We start from the raw sequence: 27,309 nt of genomic DNA on the forward strand, positions 1-27,309 counted from the left end.
CTTTCCTAAAAGAGATGGCAAAGAGTTTCGTTTCGCCCTGACACACTCCCAGACTCTTTTTTTTTTGTTGCATTTTGCGTCTTTCCGTTGTTCTTTGCAGGTTCCCAGTTCCCAGACCGCAGTTGACAGCACTCGGTGCATCTGTGGAGCATCTCCGATACGTGGCAGCCCGAGATTTAAGGCACACCCACCTCAACACACTGCAATTCGCAACAGCAAATGCGCCAGCCAGAACAGCCAGCACGTACCACCTCTCACTCACTTGCTGTCTTGCTGTCTTCCCGACTCTCCGACTCAGCTCCCATCTCTCCTGGTAGCCCACCAAGCCTACTGTGTAAGGTGGCCCCCAGCTCAGCCAGTCCCGTCCCGCCCAGTCCAGACCTTGGTACCTCGCCATTCGTACACGCCCGCCGCCGCCTTGTCTCCTGGGAGCAAAAGCCCGAACATCGAAACCTCCCCGACCTCAACCTACCGACTCCACCGTCATCCACGAACCACCCTCACAATACAGACAATAATCTCGCTCCTTCGTCGTCAAGATGTGGATTATTAACTGGTGTATGTATCTTGCCTTTTCCCTCATCTCCTGCCTCTGCTTGATGCCCCTCCACCACCTGGGATTAATCTTCTGCGCGCCGCCTTCGCCGTAGCTTGTGTGGCCCATCATCCATCCCTGGTTGGACCATGACAGACTGACTGGTATTCTCTCTCTTCTCTAGTCTACGACGTCCTCTCAAGCCTCGGCTTGCTCAACAAGCATGCCAAGCTTCTTTTCCTTGGCCTCGACAATGCCGGAAAGACCACCCTCCTGCACATGCTGAAGGTATGATCGCCCCAACACCCGCCAGCTTTACCCGCATCGACAGATACCACGAGCCTACTGGAGGTCGGATGCGCCGATATGGGATCGTCTTGGGCTACAATATGGATGGTATGAACGACTGCTAACAAGGTGATCAGAACGACCGTGTCGCTATCCTCCAGCCTACTCTTCACCCCAGTGAGTATATCTCTTCCGCGGCAAAAAGAGCCCAGTGACATGGGGGGTCTCTGCTCTGCGCACGTGTCCAGAAAGCTAACCGGCCTCTAGCTTCCGAGGAGCTCGCCATCGGCAACGTGCGCTTCACCACCTTCGATCTCGGCGGTCATCAGCAGGCCCGCCGCCTGTGGAAGGACTACTTCCCCGAAGTCAACGGCATCGTCTTCCTCGTCGATGCCAAGGACCACGAGCGGTTCCCCGAGGCCAAGGCCGAGCTCGACGCCCTCTTGTCCATGGAGGAGCTGGCCAAGGTGCCTTTTGTCATCCTCGGCAACAAGATTGACCACCCCGACGCCATCTCGGAGGAGGAGCTCCGTCACCAGCTCGGCATGTATCAGACCACCGGCAAGGGCAAGGTGCCTCTGGAGGGAATCCGACCTATCGAGGTCTTCATGTGCTCCGTTGTCCTCAGACAAGGTGCGTTTCTTTGCTTTCCCCGGAAACATGGCAGATAAGGGTGCAGAGCATTTTGGCTAACATTGAGAACAGGATACGGTGACGGTATCCGGTGGCTCTCGCAGTACGTCTAAACACCGAACCGACAGCTCTGGAAGGAGCTCGCGGGAGGTGTCTACGGCGGGAGCGGAGCAAGTACATGGACGATATGGCAAGAATGGCAATAGGGAACGTCTACGCGGGAACGAAATCATGGGTGCCACGTCTACGAAAGCTCCGGTCAAGTGCTTCGAGGGGGGGTGTTCAACAGAACAAGGGCTCCCCCCTTCTTTGGCGTCTTGCGAAATCTGATATCCTAGGGGGAACAAACGGTTTAGAAAGAGCTGCGTAATGGGCCGACACTGCTGCTATCGGGCATGTTTGCATCGGTCCACACACACGGAGGAAGGGAAAAAGTCCTCGGTCTGGCGGTCCAGATGGCTCTGCTCGGTCAGTCAGTACTGTTGGTCGAGGCATCCAGCTTTAAGGCCAGAGACGAGGCAATTGTGTACGCTTGTTAGGCTAGAATTCTTCATTGGGGCCCAGGGATTCGGAATCTGGTTTATTTTGCGTCTTTCAAATCGTTAGCCTGCTCTGCGTAGATTTACTGCTGCATCAACAACATTGACATCAAGATGATTGGATCATGGAGGAGTATGGCACTGCAAAGGCATCAAATGGTTGTGCTGAGCGTATCAAGGGATTTTCCTAGGACGCTGTTTGTAGTGATGATGTGGTGGCGGTGACCAAGGCCACCGTGTCCACGTCGTCAAGGTTCCGTTCCGTTAGGGGCGGCGGGAAACGGCGGGATGCTTGATGGTAGACATATGATGCCTTACGTCAGGCCGGCGGAGAAGAGAGTTGTGGCGATGCTCTTTTTAGCATCTTCACAAGCCACAAGTAGTTTGTTTTCCCCGAGACCAGCAGCCGCGCCGACTGCGCAGTTCCAAGATTTTTGATATCCCTAGGTATCCATTTGTTGTGTATTACATACGCTGACGTCTAGATGATTCAGTATCTTTGGGCCCTGGTGTAGAGTACATTAGGTAAGTCAACACATGTCATATTTTGTCAGATGCTTCTCATCGAAAAGCCACTGCTGCGTTCCCTCTCAGCCTTGCCAGCCATGCAGGGACAAAGACATAGGTATGCCGTTTTGGTCGAGGGGCCACCGGCGAGGTGAGGTGACATTCTTCCCGAGGGGATTCCGGAGAGGCGGAGACGGTGAGACGGGCGGTCCGGATGGGAACTTGAGGGGCTCGTTGGCGGGCGGCCTTGTGGGATTTTGTCCCAAGGTGCCGAGGCGATCTTGACTTACATCTATGATAACACCTTTTTTTGATAGAATAACTCGATGCTTATACTTTTCATCTACCTACATCATGGTTGTAGTATCGGCAGGCAGACAGGCAACCAGATGTTGGTGTTAGTCGAACAGGTGGTGGTGGTGGGAACTACAGTAGGGTGTCAAAAGTTCGTGTACACCCTCCCAGTGCGTCACCTATAGCCCACTAACTACGTCTCTTTATTACTATAAATATCTTTCTAACTTAGGTATAAATAATACAATTTAAAATTTTAATAAAATACTTTAGTATATAAAGTATATAAAACTATTTTTTATATATTTTAAAATATATTATATTAATACTTTATATTATAATATAAAAGTAGAATATAAAATAAAAAAGAATTTACTAAGAAGTACAGTGCTATTCGTACTTAAGAGGCCGTATAATCTACTATAATAAAAATCTCTTAAAAACTATTTTTTAAAAGATTTATTTAACGCTTTGATAATTGAGAAAAACATAGTGTAACTTAGATATATACTAATATAATAGCTAATTAGTTATATAGTAATTTTTAATTTCTTTTTCTTATTATATTTAACGCTTTATTCGCTGTTGAAAAGTAGTACTTCTGCGGGATACTGTGCGCTGCACACGAACCTTTGACACCCCACTGTAAGGTGGCCTTGCTTGCACCGCATCCCGCTAGAGTGGGTGAGTGCCTTATTTCAGGTACAACATCCACTGAAGAAAGTGAAGAAAAGTGACCAGGAGGGGGCCTGAGGGGGCCTGAGGGAGTGGAAGTTGTTGCCCCCTGCCACATCTCACGGTTCAGTAGCCGACGTGGGTTGGGTGGTATTAGTGAGCGGCCAACAGTCCCCAGTGCTCCCTGACTTACCTCAAGGTAGGTACCTCGTACTTCGTACACACACAGCAAAGGTGCCAGGCGCCCCGAGGTCCCCAACGAAATCCAATTCGAGCTTACTGCCGACGTCATCCGACCCGTGGCATCACGGGCGCGCATTCCCTAGGGAGGTCTGCGCATCTCGAGAGCAACCTGGGAACTGGGTGCCAGAAAGTGGTAGTCTCCCCCGGCCGAGAGCGACTGACCAGACCACCACCCCGAGGCATCTCTACTTCCCTCCCCAACAAATGCACCGAAATCACCCGTCCATCTGCAGATTACCTTAGCCACGTTCTACCTTATCCGACGCTTACATTCTCACGTAACGCTTCACCCAACCACAGCACGCTACACGTACTACGCCGCATTCACATACTACCTCGAGGTACCTCGCCTTACACACCTGCCGCCACTGGAGCTTCCTCTTCATTTCGGAGACCAAATTCATCCCTTCCTCCAGGCTCATCAGCATTCAGCATCGTGTCTCTCCCACGCATCGTTCCCCTGAGTAGCTTCACACGTTGACTGCCTTACAACTACTCCTCTCCCTCCTGGTGTGTCGCCATATCATGCGCCTGGACCCGTCAGACGACGCAGCCCGCAGACATGGCTGAGCACCACCAACCCAGAGTTTCGTTTGGCTCCTCGCCGAGCGGCGGCGGCAGCAACACAGACATTTACGGCTTCCCGCCCGAAAACTTCAGCACCGACGGCCTCCCCGAGTTCGACACCAAATTCCTCAGCGACGCCGACCTCGCCGCCTTCATACAGGCCCTCCAGGCCCCCGACCCCTTGCAGTCACCCGACGAAACCACGTCTCTCCGGTCTCCCGGCCTCAGGAGTCAGAGCTCGCTCGACGTCACGAAGCGGGGGTCTGTGTACGAAGATGATAGGGAGGATCCGTCGGCCGTCGCGGCGGCGGCGGCGGCTGCTGCCGGCGACGTTACGGCCCCGGGTCCGGGGATGTTGAATCACACTTATACCAATGGCGGCGGCGGCGGCGTTTACAACAACGGCTCGGCGACGCAGTCCAACATGTTCATCACGGCGCAGAACGACTGGGCGCCCGTCAACCAAAAGATATCAAAGAGGGGGTCTCGCCGGAGGAGGAACCGGGCCAAGGGGGCCGCGGAGGCGCTCCTGGGCACCAGGACGAAAGACGAGACGCGGGAGGGTATTTTCTATGCGCTCCTCAAGTGGCCGATGCTCTTCTTCGTCGGCGCCTGGCTCGCGGGCCTCGCGCTCACGTACCTGTACACGCGGCTGTACATCTGGGTGTACGAACACTTTGTGACCTGGCGCGGCACGCGGGAGAGGCTGAGGCGGAGCATGCGCCGGACGAATAACTACCGCGACTGGGTCGTCGCGGCCAAGGAGCTGGACAGCTACCTCGACCGGCAGCGGTGGAAGGAGGAGAACGACTTCGCGTACTACGACTCCAAGACGGTCAAGAGGGTGTGGGACCAGATGCGCAAGTGTAGGCAAAAGGCTGAGGCGGCGGAGAATGGGGAGACGGATGATGAGGGAGCGCAGGCGGATCCCAAGGCGTCGGGGAAGCCTGCTGTTGAGGAGCTTCATGCGCTGCTGTCGGCGTGTGTGAAGAGTAACTTTGTGGGCGTTGAGAATCCCAGGCTGTATAGCCAGACGTATTATGGCACCAAGAACCTGGTGCAGAACTTTATCGACGAAGGTATGTATCTGCCCATGGTGTTTTCAAGATGCTAGCTGGGTGACTGACTGACTGCCTCCAGTCGAGAGGAGCATCAAGTTCATTCTGAGCACGAAGCAACTGTCCATGGAGGAGAAGCGTTCCATCTTCAAGGGCATGCACGCAAACTACGGACGGACGGCCCTCTGCCTCTCGGGCGGCGCGTCCTTTGCCTACTACCACTTTGGCGTCATCAAGGCCCTCCTCGAAGCGGACCTGCTCCCGGACGTCATCACCGGCACCAGCGGCGGCGCCCTGGTCGCGGCCCTCGTGGCCACCCGGACGGACGACGAGCTGAGGCAGCTCCTCGTACCCGCACTCGCGCACCGCATCACCGCCTGCCGCGAGACGTTCTGGACCTGGATCCCGCGGTGGTGGAGGACGGGCGCCCGCTTCGACTCGGTCGACTGGGCCAAGCAGTGCAGCTGGTGGACGAGGGGGTCCATGACCTTCCGGGAGGCGTACGAGCGCACCGGCCGCATCCTCAACGTCTCGTGCGTGCCCGCCGACCCGCACTCGCCCACCATCCTCTGCAACTACCTCACCAGTCCGGACTGCGTCATCTGGTCCGCCGTACTGGCGTCCGCCGCCGTCCCGGGCATTCTGAATCCTGTCGTGCTGATGATGAAGCAGCGCGACGGCACGCTGGTGCCCTATTCGTTCGGGCACAAGTGGAAGGACGGCAGTTTGCGGACCGATATCCCCATTAAAGCCCTCAACCTGCACTTCAACGTCAACTTTACGATTGTCAGCCAGGTCAACCCGCACATCAACCTCTTCTTCTTCTCCTCGCGCGGCTCCGTGGGCCACCCCGTCACGCACCGCAAGGGCAAAGGCTGGCGCGGCGGGTACGTCATGTCGGCGGTGGAGCACTACCTCAAGCTCGACATGACGAAATGGCTCAAGTTCATCCGCCACGCCGAGCTGCTGCCCCGACCTTTGGGTCAGGACTGGTCGCAGCTGTTTTTGCAGACGTTTAGCGGCACAATCACCATCTGGCCCAAGACTGTGCCTTCTGATTTCGTGCATATTCTTTCGGATCCGGACCCGCCGCGGTTGGCGCGCATGATTCACGAGGGTCAGCAGCGGGGGTATCCCATTCTGAAGTTTGTCGGGAATAGACTCAAGATTGAGAGGCTGATTGAGCAAGGGCGTAGGGAGACGAGGCCTTGGATCCGGAGGGGTAGTATTGAGACGATTCTCAGCGAGGATGATTTGCGGAGTCTGCTTATTTCGGGGAATACGGATCTCGAGGATGAGACTACCGACGCTGAGGGGGAGACGTTGCTGGAGAATGAGGATGATAATGAGCAGGCTATTATTGATGATGAGGATGGGGACGGGGAGTATGAGGAGGAGCAGGAGGAATATGAGGAGTATGAGGATGAGGAGGGCGAGGGCGAGAGTGAGGAGTATAGGGGGGAGGGAAAGATGAATTAGGGGATTGGGGGGTGGGGGGGTGTTCTGGTGAACTAGACTGGAACAGCATCGACTAGAGAGGGAGCAAGGCATGGGTAAGAGTGAGAATCCGGCGATGTTTACATATTAGTCAAAAGAGAGGCTCTTTCCCTATCAAAAGACCTCGAGGGGGGGGGGGAGTGTTAGAAAGTGTAGCATAGCTTGGGCGTTGATGGTAGATCCTGATCCTAACGGAAATCACATCCTCTTTTTGGTTCTCATAGAGATCGCTTACAACCTTGAATTTGCTGATGACCGTGAGATAGACCATCATCATAGCTCTACTATCACTTAGAGGCACTTAGAGGCACTTAAAGGAGGGCATCATCTTGCGGGCTACAACTACAGCCCTTCAGGTTGCCCGCCCGCGAGACAACATCATAAGTTTAAACGTAAAATTTCATTTTTTTCAACAAGATGCTGCCTGCACGCCGTATCTCATCTACATGTCATGCCGAACGTCTAGATTCCCAAACACCCGTGATGGCCCGGTGGAAGGCCAATCGAGCAAGGAGAGAAATGCAAGTACTTTCGGTCTATAGGGTATCAAGACGTGCTCCCCCACCCACCTGAATCTAACTACCCTACCCGTATCCATGTTAACTTAGCTGTTTAGAAGCCTCTTGTGATGGAGATGTTGCCATCTGACCCGTCTTATCTTTCGTACGAGTTGTATGTGTTTAATCTGGAGATGCCCGCCCACGATCCGGCATGGTTTCCAACAGTGTGTCTTTTGGAACCGAGGCTCCTGACCTTTTCGAAGCCTCGGGCGTTTACAGGGCCGAGATGGTATCCGTGGCGTCGGTTCCGGTCGTCTTCGCAGAAGGGACGTCGTGGGTGACCTTCATGGGCCTGCCCTGGGCCTTTTCGGTCAGGCTGACGAGCTCCTCCAACATCAGGTCTCGGGTCTTGCGGGTGAGCTCGTCGACGTCGGCAGCGGTCAGGCCAGTAGTGGGGATAGGGTCCAAGACTGCGCGAGTTGATGTTAGCATGTATTCGGCGCTGGGGAGGGGCACACATGGGCAGCCGAGTACTTACCCTTGACGGGGATCTTTCCAGAGTTGAAGATGAGACCCTTGAGGTAAAGGACGTGGCTGTAGTTGGCGACAACGCAGGGCACAATGGGCACACCGGCCTGAACGGCCAGGTGGAAGGCGCCCTTCTTGAAGGGCAGCAGTACAGGGTCTTTGGCGTAGCTACGGGTGCCCTCGGGGAACATGTACACGCTCTGATTCCTCTTGCGAATCTGCTCAGCAGCGCCGGCCATGGCATCTTTGGCATCCTTTGTGTTCTTGCGATCGATGAAGATGGAGCCGCTCAAGGTCATGAACCAGCCGAGGATGGGCGTCTTCTTGAGCGAGGCTTTGGCAGTGACGCTGCAGTACTTGGGGAACATAGTGCCTAGCATCAAGACGTCGAGTTCGGTCTGGTGGTTGCCAACAAAGACGGCAGGGCGAGTGTTGTCGAGAATGTGGTTGGGATCGATAACCTCAAAGGTAACGCCCGTGGTGACGGCCATGATGTAGTACAAGAACCGGCCGGTCATCCATTGCGCAATGCCCTGCTCGCCGATGAGCTTCAGGAAGATGGAGGCAAAGACACCCCAGCCGGCCGCTACGGCGAGCGAGATGTAGGAAGCGAGGACACGAGCGCCAAAGGCGGCCTTGGGGACGACGTAGGACAGCATGTAGAGGGCGACGACGAGGGCGGCATAACCCTTGAAGAAGGAGTATATGTAGCCCAGGAAAGCCGACATGGCTGCTGGCGGTGGTGGGTGCGCGTGGCTGATTAGGAACGGCGGCAGATGGGCGTGAAAGGAGACAGGCGCGCGGAAGCTCGAGAGAGAGATTGAGGAAATCGGACTGGGCGTGCGTTAAGCTTCTTTGGGGGCGCGCCTCGAAAACGGCGGGTTGTGTTGAGGAGGGACCTTCTTTGGAGGCGGGGTTGAGGCCGTGGAACGGAGGATCGTCGCAAGGGCGCGGTAAAGCGATGGGATGTTTCTGTCTCGGAGGGAACGATGACAGGCGGCAAGTTTGACGCTGGGAAGAGAGATGGAGAGAGAAGAAAGGAGACGGCAAGGCTACAGCTTCCGCAGACACATGTTCCAGTGGGAAGGATAGGAGCACAAGGTGTCGGTATGGGTGTGTGTCTCAGAGAGAAGGATGGAGGGGAGGGAGTTGAACGGAGAAAGAGACTCGACTCGCAATGACGATGTAAGGGAAATCGGAATTGGTGGGTGCGGATCAGCAAGAGGAACCAAAAGCCAAGTCAAAAGTTAGCATGCGACAGGTCACAGAATTGCAAGAAGTGGAAACGGGAAGCGCCAAGTGGCGGGAGGGAAGGTCTCGGTATGGTACAGGCAAGGACGGATCGGTAAATTGTACGGATATTGGTGGCATTGGACGGTGCTGCGCTGCACACCGCACTTCAAGCTCGCTGGATTGGCGGGGGAGAGAGAGAGAGGAAGGCAACCGTTAATCAACCGAAGTGTGTGGTGACTGTGGTCATGGGTCGTGACTGGGGTCATCAGCATGGCTACTCCCACAAAATACTCTACAAGGAAAGGTGTGGGGTTCCCTGTCGGCTCGTGTCCCAGACAAATAGTTTTTGGTGGGATGACTTTTTTGGCTTCCAGAGGCTCAAGTCGTTGGGAACCTTGGGGATTCGGAAAGCCGGCGATAGCTGAGGTGGATTGGTCCAAATCGCCGAAATTGTGCCTTGTCAGATAGCGACTATCTTAAACCATAAATGGTCCCTTGCTTTGCCATGAGGTGAAGACTCTGAAGAGGCATAGGTCATCTCCATTTGAGCCACCGTCAACCTCAAGGTATTCATGGCTAGGCTTGCAAAGCTTGTAGGCGGTTGGGGACGGGACATGTCCAGGACCAGACCGTTATGGACGCTAGACCTGTTTGTCCTTGATCTCCTGTCGGTAGGCCGCTAGCACATGTCATTGTTCCGTCCAACGTCCACCATGTGCTGATTGAAAAGGGCAGACGGCGGACCAGCGGGACACCTGATGAGGGAGGGGCCGGCACGACGGGTAAAGACAGACATAAGATTTTGAGATGAATACCTCCGTACCTACTCTAGACTGTACCGCAGCTAGTACCTTGGTTGTCTTAGCTTAGGTAAGGCAGCCGCTTGAATGCTGAACCGGCGGTTAAAAGAGTTGGGGAACATCACAATAGTAGTTCAGACGGAGTGGTGACTGGCGCGCCTGGCACATGTAAAGTATACTGCGTAAAGGCGTCTACCGGTACCTACCTTAGGTACCTACCTTAAGGAAGGTAGCTCAAGGTGCTTGAACTTGTCCAGACTTGTAAGTCTGTTGACTGTCTCCCTGACATCCCAAAGGCATGTGGAGGTGGGGCAGAGAATGTTCCCCTCCTCCTCCTTCAATGCGGTCACTTTGCGCTGCTCGAGAAAACATGTGGTCAGAGCCAGGACCAGCGCTCCTCCCCAGCGATTCAGATTCAACCCGCTGCTTCTGTCTCGGAGCCCCCCGCCTCCATTTACTGTACGTACTCCATGCCTGCCTTACTCCAGTGCTTGGGCGAGACGTAAAGTGTCGAGTATCTCTTCCAAATCGCATCCATTCTCTGGACTTTCTTTCATTTTCGAGGTACTACAACATTAGACATTCTAAATTTCTCGATGCCGAATGCCCTTCATGGATTACCTAAGGCAATCTTGGGCATGGCTACCTTAGAGTGGACGTTGGTCCGAGATACTAAGGCAGACCAGGGTACCCGTGCATGTCCACCTCATGTGGCAGGGGTTCTTATCGATAAAAGACCATGGTCGAAAGGCTGACTAACATCTCTACCCGGTACGTCCGCCTGGGGTCTGTCTGAGCTCCGCGTCGGTACCTGTCGCCCGACAGCGAGGAGTTCGCAACCTTGATCGCACGACATTCGTCAAGCATATCGCACGTAACCGCGGAACCATCTTCGATATTTCCGCCTGTCGCCTGTCGTTTGCCGATATACCATATACGACAAGCTTTCCCGCCAGTGCCGAAACGACCAGCGCCTCGGTCACTGGCGCATCTCCTTGCTGCCATAGAGAGTGACCTTGAGCCTGCTGCCATTCCGACAATGCCTTCTCGCCGAGAACCACCCTCCCTCTCAGTTCGCTTGCCGGCGGGCAATTCGCAACCCGAGCTTCCTCCCATATCCGCCCTTTTCCTCATCGACTTTGACGTGAAAGCTGGCTATACCATTGTTTGGAAACAATCCGCTACCGGAATCGAACTCGAGGGCCTCGTTGAGTATAAGAGCTTGCCATCCGGTCTGCATACTGTCCCCGACGACTTGATATACTTTGTACACGAAGGAGAGCATGCGGGTCTCAGCGCTTTCATCAACACTCCATGCGATGAGGAGGAGGCGCGACATGCGCGCATGATTGCTGTCGGCGTCTTGGTCCCCCTCAGTTACGGCCGCCTGGGCCGCGCCTGGAGGCATGCTGAAGGATTAAAGGACATTGCATCGTAAGTTTTCACTTGTTGGAGCAGGACAGGAACATTGTTGCTGACCATATATCAGAAAATTGGCCCAAGATCGCAAAAACACTACTCTTCTTGATGACTATTGGGAGAACAACAAGGCCAAGGAAGGGGCTGAACAAGAACGACCGCCGATGGAGTCCCCTTCAATCAGTTTCAGCTCTCAAGCCGCTCAACCAAAAAAGCCGAATCATAACCGCAATCGCTCTGCATCAGATGGAGCTTCCCTGCTGCCTACCGGGCATCGGCTTTCACCATACCACCCAGCATGGAGCCTGACGACGTTGTTGGACACATTCGGGCCACTCATATTCCCCATCCACAGAGCAGCTCTGCTGAGGAGGCGCATATTAATATCGTGCCATGCACCGGTACGAGAGATTTGCAACTTTGGTACGTTGACTCGGAATCTATCTTGCAGCCTATCCACTGACACCCGGTCAAGTGTACAATATTTCTGTTCTATCAAATATTCCCCAGACAGTGGCCGACTTATTGGCTCCGACATCGTCCTCTCAACGTCTGAGACCGCTCTTCACAATTGGAGTCCACGACATCCCCTTCTTGATGGAAGACTTTGAGGCTTCAAAGCGCCGGAAAGTCGATAGCAATGACGACCTGGCGGACGAGGCGGGCTCTGGTTGGGTTGCTTGCACGACTGACAGTATCCTCGCCATGAAGGACACCCTGTGGGACATGCTCATCACCATGCCGCCACCGTATGCTCCCAACGCCAAGGAAAAGGCCTGGCCAACTGTGGAATGTCCCCGCGGTACGCCTGTCAAGGCAACACAGCGCGACCTGAGGCGGTTCCGTGCCTTGAAGGCTGGCTTGGCTAGGCTGTCACCAACGACGCCGAAGCCGATGACGGCTGAGAGCCCCCGATCGGAAACTTCAACGAGTTTCAAGCTGACCACTGGCGCCTTCCCGGCTTCGAGTGTCGAAGGCGACGAAGCTCTGGACAAGATTGTTGAGCCATCAAGTTGGACAGCTTTGGCCTACAGCGGCTTTATGTGGTGGGCGAGCGCCGGTGAACAAGCACGGAGCGAGGAACAAGAGGAGGCGGCCCACGATGCAGCGCTGCTGGCGGACCTGGGTCTAGCGCCCCACACTCCGAGCATGTCAAAACCCAATGCGAGACCCCGGTCATCGGCATCCGGTGGCATGGCAGACTCGACTGGGTCCCTTGTTTCCCGGCCGGCCGCTGGGTCCGTGATCGATGAAGCAACGACGGAGCTCGCCGTGATTGCGTACTTTCATCGTTTGACAGCGCAAATGCTGACGGTCATGGCTGATGTGGTGGAGAGTTCGGATGATCGCTACGAAGACGAGGACGATGAAGACGATGCCGATGATGTTCCTCTGAGGACTAACAGCGAGTCGGATCGAAGCTCAGTACGAGTTGGCAGCGATGCGCTCGAGAGCATGGGACTCGACGTGTGGAACGCGCACGATGCGGAGTTTGTCAAGGAGCTCATGAGCAAGTACTATGACCGAAGGCCCTATATTGAGGGCAAAGGTGTCGAGGTTTGCGGCGTCCGGGTTTGCTAAGGTTCAGGTTCAGGTTGCTTGCGAGAGTCTCGATCTCGTTGCTTTCCCTTCACTTGTAAACACCATCTCGTCCCTGCCTCTACGGAGGGACGACTTTATTTTTCCAGATATGGCACTTTGGATGGGCGTAATAACAGTGCTGTGTCTCTTTACCGTCTCAAAACTTGTCAAGGGCGTTTGGTCATCACTTTTCCTATTGGGCGAGCGCGTGGAAACGTCTCTTGTATATGTCATGGACCTTCTAGAAGGCCAACAGAATAGTTTCATCCGATATCAAGAGCAACTGCAGCAGGGTCCTCTGTGACAATCGCAACTCGAGCACAAGATTTTGGTGCTCAAATGCCCAGAGACGAAGACCTGTTTCCGAGGCAACCTTGACACTACCGCAGGGGAAATTCTACCTACGGCATACTCTGTAGAAATCGAGGTGGAATAGGCCGGCAGGAACGAGAACCGCATGGGTTGTTAGCGTAGATTTTTTAGTAGGGCTGACCTGGATCACCCAAGCTGGGGGAGCGCACACTGTCGAAATGGTCAAAATGAGGGGTGAGGTGAGGGGCAGTGGGAGAATAGGGGCGGGTGCGGATATCGTAGTGGGATGTTTGGCTTCTGGATCTTTCCACGATATTACCGAATAGGCTAACTAACAAGTGCCCGAGGCATAACCTGGAAGGTATCACAAACAACAGTGTTCCCGTCCGGATCAACTGAACCTGGAAGACTTGGCCGATAATTTGCCGGGTTACTACATTTCGGATATATATGGTGTATCACAGGTATTGTTGTATTAAGGTACCTTCTTGGCCGAGCTGGATTCAAGAGGAGAGGAGAGGAATACAGAGGGACAGCAAGCCAGGAACCCCGCCCTCGGCGGACTGCCAGCGGAAAGACATGCCATAAAGAAGCTTGGCGCTCCCTTGCAGGCAATGTACAGGGAGATGCAGTGGGATGTGTTGTGCTTCCTTGGCCCCTCATCGAAATTAGCTTCTCATCTTCAGTTGTGTCCAGTCCGGCCGACAGGCATCAATCAGACTGTGAGGTGTCTAAGATTGTTCGCTGTCCAGCTGTCCAGATGCCCACAGACCAAGAGTTGACCCCACTTGTTGTTGTGCACGAGACTCACTGAGGTGCGCACATCAGCGACCGACTTTTGGCCCTGGGGGGTTGCGATTAGAGGAAACTGGCCGAGAGGGACCTACCTAGTAAAAATAATAGTGACTGGGAAGGAGACAGGGAAAGAAAAAAAAAAAAAAAAAAAAAAGCCCACCGACACCGACAGACACCACCTGCCACCGCCGAGTCTTTCTGTTCTTGCGGTGCTGTGATAGCCCCTCAGCCTTGCACCACCACCTTGTCTCTTTTCCTCTCCCGCTCATTTCGCTCCCACACTTGATCCCTCTTCACCGACCGCTTTTGCAAATAACCCAGGCCGACCGACGATCGCTTCGAGCACTTGCACACTTCACCTCGCCTGGATTTGCATTTCGACTTCACCTCGGCACAACAACCCACCAACCCCTCGTCTCCGACCAAAGTACTCCTCGCGTGTGTGTGTGTGTGTGTACAATCTCCCAACCAACCCGACATCCGCTGCCTCATTCGGTCTGCCTACCTTACGGATACGTTGTACCGATAACTTACCTCATTACTTATCATCTATCGATCCGAACCGGGCCATGAGTTCTCGGTAGCTTCCACGTCGCCGCTTTTACCCCAAGCAAGAATGCTGAGTGCACAGCTTGGAGGGCTGCCAGGATTATAGCAGCATTTCGATACCGACAAGAAAAAAATAAACTAGTCTTCGTCTACGGTTTCTCACAATAACCTTCTCTTGATCACCATTTCTACAACCCGCTACCTCTCTTCGGGGGCAAACACCGTCTTGAACATGGACGCTCAGGTACGTTTGCAGCGCCTCTTTTTGCGATTTACCCTGCTGCTTTCTGGCTGGGCTTGGGCTGCCTCAAAATCGTTGGCCTTGTGCCCCGCCATTCCGACCTCCATCATCACCCCTCCTCCTCTTCCCTCCTCCCACCAACGCCCGCTGCCTCCATGGTCTGACCGCCGCCGCCGGCCTTCACTCCGGTGACTCAAGCCTGACCACGGAGACGGGAGCTCTCAAAATGTTATCCCCAAGAGCAGAATGGATCTCGTCGCACATGGACCAGAGCTGACCCCACCTGTCGCACAGATTGAGAACGCCGTCGAGGCCGCGTTCAACGTCGGTAGCGACCAAAACCTCAAGCAACAAGCTTTCGACTACCTGAACCAGCTGCGAGCCGACCCCCAAGGCTGGCAGGTCTGCACCACCCTCTTCACCAGATCACAACGCCCTTCCGAGGTCGTCCGCCTCTTCTGCTTGGAAGTTGTTAATTATGCGATTTACACACAAGGCCTCGACCGCAACAGCCTCTCGTGGCTAAAGGACAACCTCCTCGAATACGTCCGCAATATCTACGGCCAGAACCTGCAAGACCAGGTCGACCCCTCCCACCTGCAGAATAAGCTCTCGCAGACCCTTACCTACCTCTTCGTCTTCCTCTACAACGATGGCTGGGAGTCCTTCATCGACGACTTTTTGGCCATTGCCAGCAGCCCCAATAACACGGCCGGTGTCGTTCTCTACTTGCGAATCATTGGCTCTGTCCACGACGAGATTGCCGACATGCTGTTGACGCGCAATAGCAACGACGCGAAGCGCAACACCGACTTGAAGGATCAGCTGCGAGAGCGTGACGTCCAGAAGATTGCGCAGTCATGGAAGGACTTGCTGGCGCAGTACTCGGGCCAGAGCGATGTCATTGTTGAGATGATTCTCAAGGTCATTGGCAAATGGATCAGCTGGATGGATATTTCCTTGATTGTGAACCAGGAAATGCTCAACCTCTTGCTCCCTGTCGTTGGACGGACAAATCGGTCTGGCAGCGAGGACAAAGTCCGGGACGCCGCCATTGACACTCTCACCGAGATTGTGGGCAAGAAGATGAGGGGCCCCGAGAAGATGGAACTCATCTCGTTCCTCAACCTGCGCGATATCGTGGCTCAGCTCATCGCCAGCGCCCCTCTGAGCGAGCTCAAGTCTACGCCCCAATACGATACCGATCTTGCCGAGGCTGTCGCTAAGCTCGTTAACACCGTCATGGCTGATATTGTGCGCGCGCTCGAGGACGGCCAGGCTAGCGAAGACACCAGAGCGAAGTCCGAGCAACATCTTCACGATTTTCTCCCCTTCCTTCTCCGATTCTTCTCTGACGAGTACGACGAGGTTTGCTCGACAGTCATCCCCTCTCTGACCGACCTCCTTACCCTCCTGCGAAAGGTCGGCGCCAACCTGCCGGCTTCTTACAAGGAGATGCTTCCTCCTATTCTTAATGCCATCATTATGAAGATGCGCTACGACGAGACCTCTAACTGGGGTGACGAAGACGAACAAACGGATGAGGCCGAGTTCCAAGAGCTGCGGAAGCGGTTGCAAGTCCTCCAAAAGACTGTTGCTGCTGTGGACCAAGAGCTTTACATCGACGTTCTCAGCAACCTCGTTTCCCAGACCTTCACAACGCTTGACCAGCAAGGGTCCCAGATGGACTGGAGAGATTTGGATCTTGCGCTCCACGAGATGTATCTGTTTGGCGAACTCGCGCTGCCTAACCAAGGGCTGGGCACCAAGAGCCAGCCCTCGAGCACAGCAACAGAACGGCTGACCATCATGGTGACCAAGATGGTTGAGTCCGGTAAGTCACTTCCCTTCATATTTACTCGAGCCAAGTGCCTAACAGTTTTACAGGAATTGCAAACTTCCCCCACCCCGCGATTCTGCTCCAGTACATGGAGATCTGTGTCCGGTACTGGCAAGTATTTGACGCCCGCCAAGAGTACATCCCCCAAGTCCTCGAGAACTTTGTGCGGCTGGTTCACCACGACCACGTGCGCATCAAGACACGATCCTGGTACCTTTTCCAGAGATTTGTCAAATTCCTCAGAGCCCAGGTCGGCAATGTGGCAGAAACTGTCATCCAATCCATCAGTGACCTCCTGCCGATCAAGGCTGAGGTATCAGAAAGTAACGGAGACGATGACATGTCGTCAGATGAGTCTGATCACTCTGCGGATGCCCTGTTCACAAGCCAGCTTTACTTGTTTGAGGCCATTGGCTGCATTGCGTCGACTGGAAGCACACCAGCAGACAAACAGGCATACTATGCCCGCCTTGTGTTGAATCCTTTGTTCAGTGACATGGAATCCCATCTGCCAAAAGCAAAGGCGAACGATGCCCAGGCCATTCTCCAAATACATCACATCATCCTGGCGCTTGGCCGCCTCGCCCATGGCTTCTCTGACTGGCAGCCCGGCAGCACCTCGGTCCAGAACCGGCCGCCCCCGGACAAGCTTGTGTCTGATGAATTCTCGAGAGCCGCCGAAGCCATCTTGATTGCCCTGAGCGAGTTGAACAACTCCACCGACATTCGCACTGCTTGCCGAGCATCCTTCTCTAAGTTGCTAGGCGTCCTCGGATCCGCTGTGCTGCCGCAGCTTCCTCAGTGGATTGAAGGATTTTTGTCCCAAAGCTCTTCCAAGGATGAGATGGCTATTTTCCTGCGACTCCTTGACCAGATTGTCTTTGGCTTCAAAACGGAGATTTATAATGTCTTGAACATGCTTCTCACTCCCCTGCTGCAGAGAATCTTTGCCGGCCTGTCCGAACCAGTCACTGGTACAGACGACGAGATCCAGCTTGGCGAGTTGCGGAGGGAATACCTGTCCTTCCTGCTGGTTATCCTGAACAACGAACTGCAGTCCGTTTTCATCAGCGAGGCCAACCAGGGTTTCTTCGAGTCGCTCATCAACTCTGTCATTACCCTCGGCAGGACTCTCGTAGCAGAGAACATTGGGCCCAGCCGATTGGCCTTTAGCGTTTTGGCACGCATGGTTGTCGTCTGGGGCGGACCTGACTGCGCAAAGATTGCCGAGAACCCGGAGGCGCCCAGCGGTTCCCCGAACCCGACCATCCCGGGCTTCGACCGCTTCATGATTGACCGCTTCCACCCGCTCTGCTGGGAAGTCTTCCAGGACCCCAACTTTAGGCCGCAGAACGACGCTCAGAGCAAGCAGGTCCTCAACGAGATCGCCGGCCTCGAGCAGGCCATCTACCTCAAGACGGGAGAGATGTTTATCCAGCACCTACAGTCCTCCCTGTTCCCGCACTTGGGTATCGACGGATCCGACTTTTTGAGGTCCATGTCAACGTCTACGGATAGGAAGGGATTCTCGAGTTACCTGCAGGGGCTTCTGAAGAGCCGCAGGTAGATAGAAGGAGATGGGAGATGATGTGTAAGGCATGGATGGCAATGGTCAGAAGGGTGTGCGGTATGAGGGGGCTTGGTATGTTGTGGAAAACGCGTTATTAAAAGCGTATGAATGGAAAGGGGGAGGGTTCATTGACAGGGGGTGGAAGGGCAATTAGGAATCTTCTCTCTCGCTCTTTCTCTCTTCCCTTCCTTCTCTTATCTTGGCCACTTTTCTTTGTTTAACATATCCACTGGCCGCATCGCCTTGGAGTTTTGAGGGAGGCATTAGAAATGAAACGACACAAATGACAAAAAGAAAGATTATGTTCTCACTCGCTGTGTGTGTGTGTGTGTGTGTGTGTGTGTTTGCCAGGTATGATATTGATAATGTCTCGTGTCCAGACTTGTAGAGGTCACTTCATCATCGTCTGATATTGTCTTCCGTCGAGGAAGAAGAGGATACGACTGTGATCGTGTTTTTCGCCTTCCCTTTGCTGCGATGCCACTGTCGCCACGAACGTTTGGAGTGTTTGTTTGAGTTTGGTGGCTTAACTTGACAGTGTGTCTCTTTGACGTTCTCATGTGGGAGACCTTTGGAGAGTTTGGACTTGCTGGTAAGTTCGACTTCGAGAATGGGGTTCTCGTGATTTGGGGACAGGTGTTGAATCTCGGTGAAGTACGACAGTAGAGAAGGACGTTGAGTCCTGCATTCAGCTTGAAATTGGGATCCAGGGAAGGGGGGGGGGGGGTTGTGTTGTGTGGATGTTGAGTTCCTAGGGTAGTCTTTCTTGTGGCCATGGGTCTTGGGCTTTTAACCTCCTCCCTTTCTCTCTAGGTTCTCACGGGCGGGAGGTATGAAGAGAGGGAACCAGTTGCGAAAGGCGGGCAAACTTAGCAGATGCCATATTGCCCCGCGATTTGTTTATTCCCCATTGCTGCTCATTCTCAATAAGTTGGGTACCCAGGCCATCCAGCTTCCTCTTTTCTCTTCTCTGACACACCGTCGAAAGTAAGACGAGAAGCGACCAGCGAACCTGGTACCATCGGATCGCGAGACGGGATCTCGATGTGCAACTAAGAGGACTTGTATAAAGTCCATCACTGAAAACAATCACACAGCCGTTGGCACTCCTACTCTTTGGAAATCATAGGCACTTATGTGCTTGATTAGTCTTACCCCAGGTGTGCCAAGCTAGACAGACAGCATATGGTATCCAGGATGTAACTGGGCTGGGAAATAAAGCCCATGAATCTGGGCGGCGTTTTTTTATCCCGTCCCTGTATTATTGAAGCGAGGTGTTTACCAGGAGTAACATGGGGACATTGAACAGCCCTATGTTGTCTTGAGCCTTCATGGGGTTGTGGGAGGGATGGCTGGATTGCTTGTTCTCGTTGGGAGTCTTTTAAGAATAGAGTATACCTTTCATCTATTGGTTTGGGTTGAAGGTTCTTTCTTGTATAGCAACTTGGTATACATATAAGAGAGAGAGAGAGAGGGGGGGGGGGGGACTCCTCGATACCGTCTCCCACTCTCTTCGTGATATTTTCACCTCCTGGGTGGAAGGAGCTGGCCACAGCATGATCACTAAACCTTTGCAAGTTTGCATCGTATGAACTCCAACTACTTAGAAGGACGAGAGACTGTAACTCATCTCACACGAATCATCGTTGAGCGAGCAACTCCCCCAAGCTACGAGTCCATGTAATTCAGGAAGCGTGTTTCAGGCTCACCTTTTGAGCAATACTTAGCCCCCCCACCCTTCTAAAGCTCTATAGCGTAGACACCTGGCATCTTGGTACCCTGAAATTAGAGAATCGCAAACCATTCCCCCCCCTCCCAGGCGTACGTCTAATCATTCTGGTGTATCGCGTCTTGCTACCTCGACCAACGAGATGAGACTAGTCGACGCTCTAGCTCTCACCCAATGATCCCTTCAATCAAGGCCTTTAGGTGAACAAGGGACCTTGTTTCAAGAACTTGAAGCAGTCACTCCGCTTTGGCATGTGGCTTTACTGAGAATAAAACAAACGAACATTCGTACCAAGGACCAAGGTATGATGGGAACTTTGTATTAAGTGAAGACGAGATGGTTTACGTGCAGGACTGACTACAATCACCCCGAGTCCAAGTTTCTTCGAATTTCGTCGGAAATACTCCGTAGCGCTTGCCTATTTGGCACGACATCCACCCGACCTCAATTAGTAAAGAACACGAACGAGAAACACATCTGGATTGTTTGACTCAAGAAACTCTCGGATTTATAAGCATCAGCTACAACGTTACGAGGAAGAAGAGAAAATGGGCCCAAGAAGACCAAACCCCTCATCTCAAGGCTAGGATGAACCGCGGTTAGTAGGGGAAGGGGGGGACGGTGGGAACAGGAGGGGTCCGCCGCCCAACTGTCAATTCAACCCCGCTAGTCATGTCAACTCGAGGCCAACTTTCTTCAGCAGACGGACGCGGCCGACAAAGCTTCTCGGTCGTGTTATGGCATAAAGATTGAGACGGAATTCGCGACCCAAAGCCACCACAGCGCTTTCTGGTACACGAGCTTTGAGTGAACGAGTTGTGGTTGACACCGGAAGTTACCCGCTTTGCAAAAATCATGAGCCACCCCGTCAACATAGCGTCCATCGGCTTAGTAAAAGAGTAGTTATAGCTTCGTCGAAACTTCGGCTGGAGAACCAGACAATACAACTCAATCCCACCTCACGAGACGGGGTCTGTAGGCCGGCTCGACAAATCTATCCGTACCCCAAAGAGCGGTGACATGTTCAAACGCCACCAAAGAAAAAGTGACAAAGAGTCGGTAACTTACACACACCCCTGACCGGCCCGCACCGCCTTCGATTGCTTTCGCTGTATCGGTGTATCCCCCCACAAGGCCCGGCACCTAAACTGGGGTGCAGGGGGGAGAAAAGAAAAAGACGGCAGCAAAACCCATTGCCCTCCTTCCAAGTTCTAATGCCGAGGCAAATGCCTGCATATCTTCAGCAATGCGTTTTGCCGCAGTGGATTCGATTTTCCAAGGCTTTTGCTCCTCCGTCTCGGACGAGCTGCGCGGCCTGGAGGCGCGGGAGGCCTTTGGCCGTAAACTGATTCTAGGCCCAAGAAAACGGGATTCCCAGCGGGAGTGCCTAGCCAAATCCACACGATGTGCGCAACCCTTTCCGCAACGGAATTTGAATGGGACGGACCACAGATATAGATCCACACGTTTGCTGTCGAAGGGCCCCCCTCCCCGAGTGGTCGGTCGTTCCATATGTAGGGCCTGGCTCGCAAGTAAAGTACAGGCTTCTGCGTTCCTCTGCAATCATCCAATCGAGTGAATCGTCGAATCGTCGAGCCTGAACCCGTCACGAACAGCATCTTCACCCGTGAAATACAAGTCTGCGGCAGATCAGATACCTACCGAGAGAAAGTCGTCAGCAATCATAACCTTAAGATGACTCCCCGTTATCCCGGCCGACAGGATGTCGACCCGACACCTCTGGCCCAGCCGCTGAGCTTCCCCTTCTCGACGGCCGTCGCCCCGAACCGCCTCATGAAGGGCGCCATGTCAGAGCGTGTGTGCACATGGGATGTCGCCAACCCCTCCAAGCGCGGCGCTCCCACCGAAGAGTTCCTGAACCTCTACCGCAACTGGGGTACCGGCCGCTGGGGCGTCCTCCTCACGGGCAACGTAATGATCGACCCGGCCCACCTCGAGGCACCCGGAAACCCAGCCATCTCCCTTGAGCACCAGCCCGTCGAGGGTGAAGAGCGCTTCGAGACTTGGCGCCGCATAGCTGCGGCGGGTAAGGCCGGAGGCTCTCTCCTCCTCGCACAAGTCGGCCACCCGGGACGTCAGGTCGTCAGCGCCATCCAGTCGGACCCTGTCTCCGCCTCGGATGTCCAGCTGGTGACGGACTTTGGGGGCATGACGTTCGCCAAGCCGCATGCGGCGACGTTGGAGGAGATCAAGAAGCTCACGGAAGGCTTCGTGCACTGCGCCGAGTACCTCGAAAAGGCCGGATTCGACGGCCTCCAGCTCCACGGCGCACACGGCTATCTGATGGCGCAGTTCCTCTCGCAGACGACAAACAAGCGGACGGACGAGTACGGCGGTTCGCTGAGGAACCGAGCTCGATTCATTACCGACGTCGCCGACAGTATCCGCGCGCGGACGGGCCCCGGGTTCGTCATGGGCATCAAGATCAACAGCGTCGAGTTCCAGGAGTCCGGATTCACGACCGATGAAGCTGCAGAGCTGTGCCAGCTCTTGGAGGAGCACAAGTTTGACTTTGTCGAGCTGAGCGGCGGGACGTACGAGAGCTCTGGGTGGCACCACAAGAGAGAGAGCACAAGAGCCCGTGAGGCCTTCTTCCTCGACTTCGCGGAGAAGATCGTGCCTCATGTGAGCAAGACCAGGACCTACGTCACGGGTGGCGTCCGCTCAGTCGGCGCCATGGTTGATATCTTGCAGGCTGGACTCGATGGCGTGGGCATCGGGCGGCCTGCTTGTGCGGAGCCGAGGTTGCCCAAGGACATTTTCGAGAACGGTGTCAAGAGTTGTGTCAAGCCTCTGCTCGACGAGCAGGACTTTGGTCTTGGAGTCGCCATGGCGGGATCGCAGATGCTGCAGATGGGCCACAACGAGGAGCCCATGGACCCGTCAGATCAGAAGGCGACAGAAGGCTTGGTGAAGGACCTCACGGCTTGGAAAGCTCGAGTGGCTGAAAGCAAAGGGCAGCTGTACGGGTTCGCCAGGCTGGAGTCGGCTCCCGTGTTCCCGTATGGCGGCAATGCTGCCCCGGCAAGATTGTGATTGGAGTCTCGGTCGTCATGAGTATCCCGTCGTTGCCTGTTCATATACGAGAGGGATATCAGAGTTCGTGCTACCGGGTACTGTCTTGGTTTCTACCGAGACATGGTATGATTGAGCTTTGTGATCTGCTGTGAAGACACGGCGGTGTGTGTAAAGTACCTATTTAGACAATGTCTCCTCAGACCCGCTGATAGGCAAGAGCCAAGGGGCTCTGAGAAGAAATTTTCGCTATGGCAAATCGCCAACAAGAAGTCTGCCACTCTGGAAAACGTCTTCAAACACAAATTGGACCCTGAGACGCGATTCTAGATGCTATCGAGAGCCGTATGACGGAGAAACAGACGTGGACCCCTTGCGTATGGTTCACCTGAGTCTTCCCAAGTGAACCATGGCTCGACAGTGCAGAATTTGGTTAGTGACCAGACCTCTAGAGTATCATGTCCAACTGAGTACGCGGAACCCCGGGGCTTCGACTGGCGTGGAACTGTCTGTAAGCCAGAAGGCTCTCACTTGTTCGGTCTCGCTTTGCAACCTGGTGCATGTGCTCAAAGAGATGCACATGGAGGGTTGAGAAATGCAATAGGTACGGCAGGCCGTTTGATAGTACAGAGTGACGTGGACAGAGGAAGAATGGAAGTGTATAAGACACCGCATACGAGAATGTTCGCCGCTCGGTCTCTTCGCACCTCCTTTAGTCGTGTGTGCCTGAGCAGAATAGAGTAAACAGCTCGTGAATCTTGACTCCGGAAGCGCCCCTGAAGTCAGCATACACTACTTAGAGTGTATGTAGATTGAAACTCTGAGATCGGTAGCAGTGGCACACACATGGCTCCTGAACAGCTTTCCTGACAATTACGGTGCTGAGAGCATTACTCCTTTCGGAATTTTGCGGGGTCAGAGGTGGGTTCGAAAAATTGCCCGAGATTAGCTCTTCGTATGGCCGGATGGCCGGATTGCTCCTCTCTTTTTACCTTCACCCACGAGAAAGTTCGAAGTAGCGTATTGGACGGATTTATAGAGAACTGGGCCTGATTTCCACTTGCCTAGAAGAGAGATAGGCCTTCCACGACTCGAAATAGCATATTTAAACCATCTCGATCTTAAGTTGTCGCACCGGTTCCGATGAAGAAGAGGATAGTGATAGGCAACCGGTATGAAGATCCGAGAAGATTGGCTGCATGATCTCCGAGTTGATGTGGCGCCGAGCGTCTGGTGAAGCGGAGCGGCATGGTTCATCTGACTCGACAGATCCATGGATGATCGGAAGTTTTGAGAAAACAACCAGATGATCAGCAGGAACAGGTTTCTACTGTTTGCGTTCGTACGCGACGGAGTTCCACGACACATTCAATCTGTGAGTGTGACGCTTTCCACCGACAGTCTGGTAAGCGGACAATGCTCTTCATGCGCCAAACATGTCGAGGGACGCCTCTTCTTGCACACTACTGCCCGTCTAGCACATGGCGGCGATGGCGCTCGCCTGGAAATTGCGCTTCCTATTGGAAAGTGGTCATCCTGCTGGCCTAGTGATCGATCAAGATGCGGGAAAACAAGGTATGGCCCGGTGGCGTGTGGCAGTGTGGCCAAATTGCAGTCGACCCGATGAGGCCGCTGGGGCGCCGGAGGTAGGAAGAGAGTAGCTAGAGCCGAACCCAAGTTTGCAATGGTGTGGCCCCGGTGTGCTCGACCTTGGCCGTGTATGTTCATAGGGTGGCCGTACTGAGTCGCGGCTGGTTAAGGTTATCATTGCTCCTAGAATCCTATTCTGTCAAACAAACCTGGCTTTTGTTTCCAGTGGCCCTCTCACGGAAAGTAGCCGCGGAGGTCGAAATCATGCCCATAATCAAGTACTTTCGGCCGACCATCGGTCAGTGCCCACTACGCCGTATAATCTGTAGGTACTCGTACGGATAGAGCAGGGCATATGCGACGTCATAAGGGTTGATGCAGCATGGGAGTGCGGGTTGAGGGAGCATCAGACGATCTTGTGCATCCACCGTGGTGAAACGCGCGAAGGCCAGCTCGTTAGAGCCCTTGGCCTGCGTGCCTGCGTGCCTCGTGGGGCCTGCTGAGATACCGCTGATGATAAGCAACAAGGATGTTTCGATTATGCAATTTGCAAAAGGTTGGACTGTCGAGACTCGAGCCAAATCATTCTGTGTAGCCATACCGGGGTATTTGCTCATTACGTCGAAGAAGCCGTTGCACAATGTCGCTATTGGGCGTCGCGCAAGTCCCATCATGTGATTGAAGCACGAGCACACATTCAATAGAAAGAGCCAGTAGTGCCGCGACTTTTGGATGAGGCGGCGTCCAGACACCACTGCCAAGACATTGTGGCATATAGGTTGTCAGTCGGTGGTGGCTGGTCCAAGGAAGAGAAGGGACGTCGAGGCTAAGCCGGTTCGAGCGGCATTATGAAGTGCCAGGGCGGTCTGCAGAGAGGATTTTGGAGAATAAGATTGGCTTTCTGAGCTTGAAAACACACGGGCAGTGGTCCGTGATTCTGACGTGTTGGCAATGCTGATCTGCTGCGTAGCGACGCTGGATGAAGCCGCGGAGATTTTGGGTGACAGTGGACGACCATGGAGGGGCACAGGGATTGACAGGGGAAAAGAGGCTTGGAGATCCAGAGGGGGGCGGTTCGAATGCGACTAGGGTCTGTTTACCCAATGTCAATCCCTGTAGGCCTTACTGCGTTCATATCGCCTGTCGATTCTCGAGTCGGTATCCGTATTTCGAGTCCTGTGTACTCCGTAAGGGCCTGCTTTGGAGTCTGGCGTTCCCGACTCCCGCGGCTCCGTACATCCTGTGTATGCTGTGTGGGTGTTATCATGTCGTGGGCTGTGGGCCGTGGTGTGGTCGTGTTGGGTGACAGTATTCTCCTCTTTGAAAAATACGGGGATGATTTGCCGTGTGGCCCACTGAATAGCGATGGATACTCTCAAAGTGGCTCTCCTTTGAGTGACAGCCATCAGCAGGAAATTAGACCGCCATGGAGCTGGAGGGGAGTTGTTTGTGGAAGGGAAAAAGATTGACGACTCCTGGACTGAAAGGGGGAAGTTGTGAACATCATTTGCGCTTTCTGATCTTACGAGTACGTACCTGTCAGCGATGAACCCAGCACGTGCCAGGTACGTATCTACATACAGGATCTGTACGTACTCAGGTGGAAGGACGTTGAAATGTTTTGGGAAACAAAAATGCCCACAGCTTCCGCAGATTGTTCCTGCATTAGTTCAAGAAACCAGATGTTTGTGCTACTCCCCTCGAGTTATGCCTGCTTTGTGCAACTACTACACTACGGTACCTTACCCCTGGCTAAACTGTCAGACTTTCTTTTCAAAATGTTCAGGGTCAATTAACAAAGGGTGAGGGGCAAAGCACAGGTGCAGGCCACAGGGCACAAGGCACAACAAGGCTTTGCCAAGGGAAACCGGTACCCCTGTCTTCTGGCCCGAGGATGTCTCTTTCTCTCCTCTTTTGGCGGAGAACCCTGTTCCTCGTCTTCTCTCTGTGTTGTTGGCGCCTCTCTCTTCTCTTCTATTCTCTGTTCAGTTTCTGTCATGGCAGTGTCACTGTCTTCTGCCGCTAACGCTAACACTGTTGCACCTCTCATCGAGTCCTCCCTCCTTTGGTGAGATGATCATCCTTCACCTCCACATTTCGGTGCATTCCCGCTGCCCATCATCTCTCTCAGCTGGGCGGCCTCGCTGCCTCAGCGCTCAGCTCTTCCGCTCCTTTGTGCCATTTGGCTCTGAATAATCTCAAGGCGACTAATGCCGCGGGATGTCTCTCCCTACGGAACATTCTCTCTCTCCCTATCTAAGGGTATGAAGTCGGTCTCCTGGTTTCAACCACAGCAACGTGGTCTCGCTCGCTCCCGCATTCCTCAGGCAAACCTTTTCTTAACCTCCTCTTCCTCCGATCTCTCGTCTCACTCTCACCCGTGCTGCCCTGGCTGCATCTCGGAGACTGACGACCACTTTGTCCAGCCGACGAGACAGGGTAAGGCGAGGCGACTGAGCGAAATAACGACGGCCTGGATCTGCGAAACTACGGCCACTCAGTCACTCAAGTACCGAGTACGGCAGCAAATCCTTCGGCTCGCACAGCTTTACACCTTTGCCAGCTGTACCGCGTACAAAGTCTCACCGAACCATCCACTTGCCCAATCAGACATTCTATCCCTGTGACCATGAAATGTGCCACTTTTTGGCTCGCTTTCAAACATTGTTCCATGGTCCTTGATTGATTGACTCGTGCTGGGCAACCTTGCCTCCCAGGATTCTCGGGATCAGAGGAGGCACAGAGCGTTG

At 54.0% G+C, this 27,309-nt stretch overlaps 7 protein-coding genes across 7 annotated transcripts; 5 read left to right on the forward strand and 2 right to left on the reverse strand.

The window, feature by feature from the left end:
- Positions 1 to 539: 539 nt before the first annotated feature.
- Positions 540 to 1,569, forward strand: CCOS01_15191 (ADP-ribosylation factor family protein; the record flags this gene model as incomplete). The annotated part of the gene is made up of 5 exons (XM_060463333.1): positions 540 to 558; positions 720 to 823; positions 961 to 1,000; positions 1,091 to 1,456; positions 1,529 to 1,569. The coding sequence occupies 5 exons, from the start codon at positions 540 to 542 to the stop codon at positions 1,567 to 1,569; spliced, it is 570 nt and encodes a 189-aa protein (XP_060305936.1).
- Positions 1,570 to 4,276: 2,707 nt separating this feature from the next.
- Positions 4,277 to 6,818, forward strand: CCOS01_15192 (patatin-like phospholipase; the record flags this gene model as incomplete). Its single annotated transcript, XM_060463334.1, has 2 exons — positions 4,277 to 5,360; positions 5,422 to 6,818. The coding sequence occupies 2 exons, from the start codon at positions 4,277 to 4,279 to the stop codon at positions 6,816 to 6,818; spliced, it is 2,481 nt and encodes an 826-aa protein (XP_060305937.1).
- Positions 6,819 to 7,609: 791 nt separating this feature from the next.
- Positions 7,610 to 8,697, reverse strand: CCOS01_15193 (acyltransferase; the record flags this gene model as incomplete). The annotated part of the gene is made up of 2 exons (XM_060463335.1): positions 7,610 to 7,806; positions 7,875 to 8,697. Coding segments are annotated over 2 exons (1,020 nt in total), but the record flags the coding sequence as incomplete, so codon positions are not given.
- Positions 8,698 to 10,936: 2,239 nt separating this feature from the next.
- Positions 10,937 to 12,897, forward strand: CCOS01_15194 (uncharacterized protein; the record flags this gene model as incomplete). The annotated part of the gene is made up of 3 exons (XM_060463336.1): positions 10,937 to 11,331; positions 11,387 to 11,739; positions 11,792 to 12,897. 3 exons carry the CDS (start codon positions 10,937 to 10,939, stop codon positions 12,895 to 12,897), a joined length of 1,854 nt encoding a protein of 617 aa, XP_060305939.1.
- A 2,143-nt stretch (positions 12,898 to 15,040) lies between these two features.
- CCOS01_15195 (exportin 1-like protein) lies at positions 15,041 to 18,201 on the forward strand (the record flags this gene model as incomplete). Its single annotated transcript, XM_060463337.1, has 2 exons — positions 15,041 to 16,628; positions 16,682 to 18,201. The coding sequence occupies 2 exons, from the start codon at positions 15,041 to 15,043 to the stop codon at positions 18,199 to 18,201; spliced, it is 3,108 nt and encodes a 1,035-aa protein (XP_060305940.1).
- Positions 18,202 to 21,628: 3,427 nt separating this feature from the next.
- CCOS01_15196 (NADH:flavin oxidoreductase/NADH oxidase) lies at positions 21,629 to 22,990 on the forward strand (the record flags this gene model as incomplete). The annotated part of the gene is made up of 1 exon (XM_060463338.1): positions 21,629 to 22,990. One exon carries the CDS (start codon positions 21,629 to 21,631, stop codon positions 22,988 to 22,990), a length of 1,362 nt encoding a protein of 453 aa, XP_060305941.1.
- A 1,868-nt stretch (positions 22,991 to 24,858) lies between these two features.
- On the reverse strand, positions 24,859 to 25,557 carry CCOS01_15197 (uncharacterized protein; the record flags this gene model as incomplete). Its single annotated transcript, XM_060463339.1, has 2 exons — positions 24,859 to 25,313; positions 25,479 to 25,557. Coding segments are annotated over 2 exons (534 nt in total), but the record flags the coding sequence as incomplete, so codon positions are not given.
- Positions 25,558 to 27,309: the final 1,752 nt, after the last annotated feature.

Source organism: Colletotrichum costaricense (genome assembly GCF_030867565.1).
Source record: "Colletotrichum costaricense strain IMI 309622 chromosome Unknown Scaffold_23.1, whole genome shotgun sequence".
Taxonomy (NCBI): Eukaryota; Fungi; Ascomycota; class Sordariomycetes; order Glomerellales; family Glomerellaceae; genus Colletotrichum; species Colletotrichum costaricense.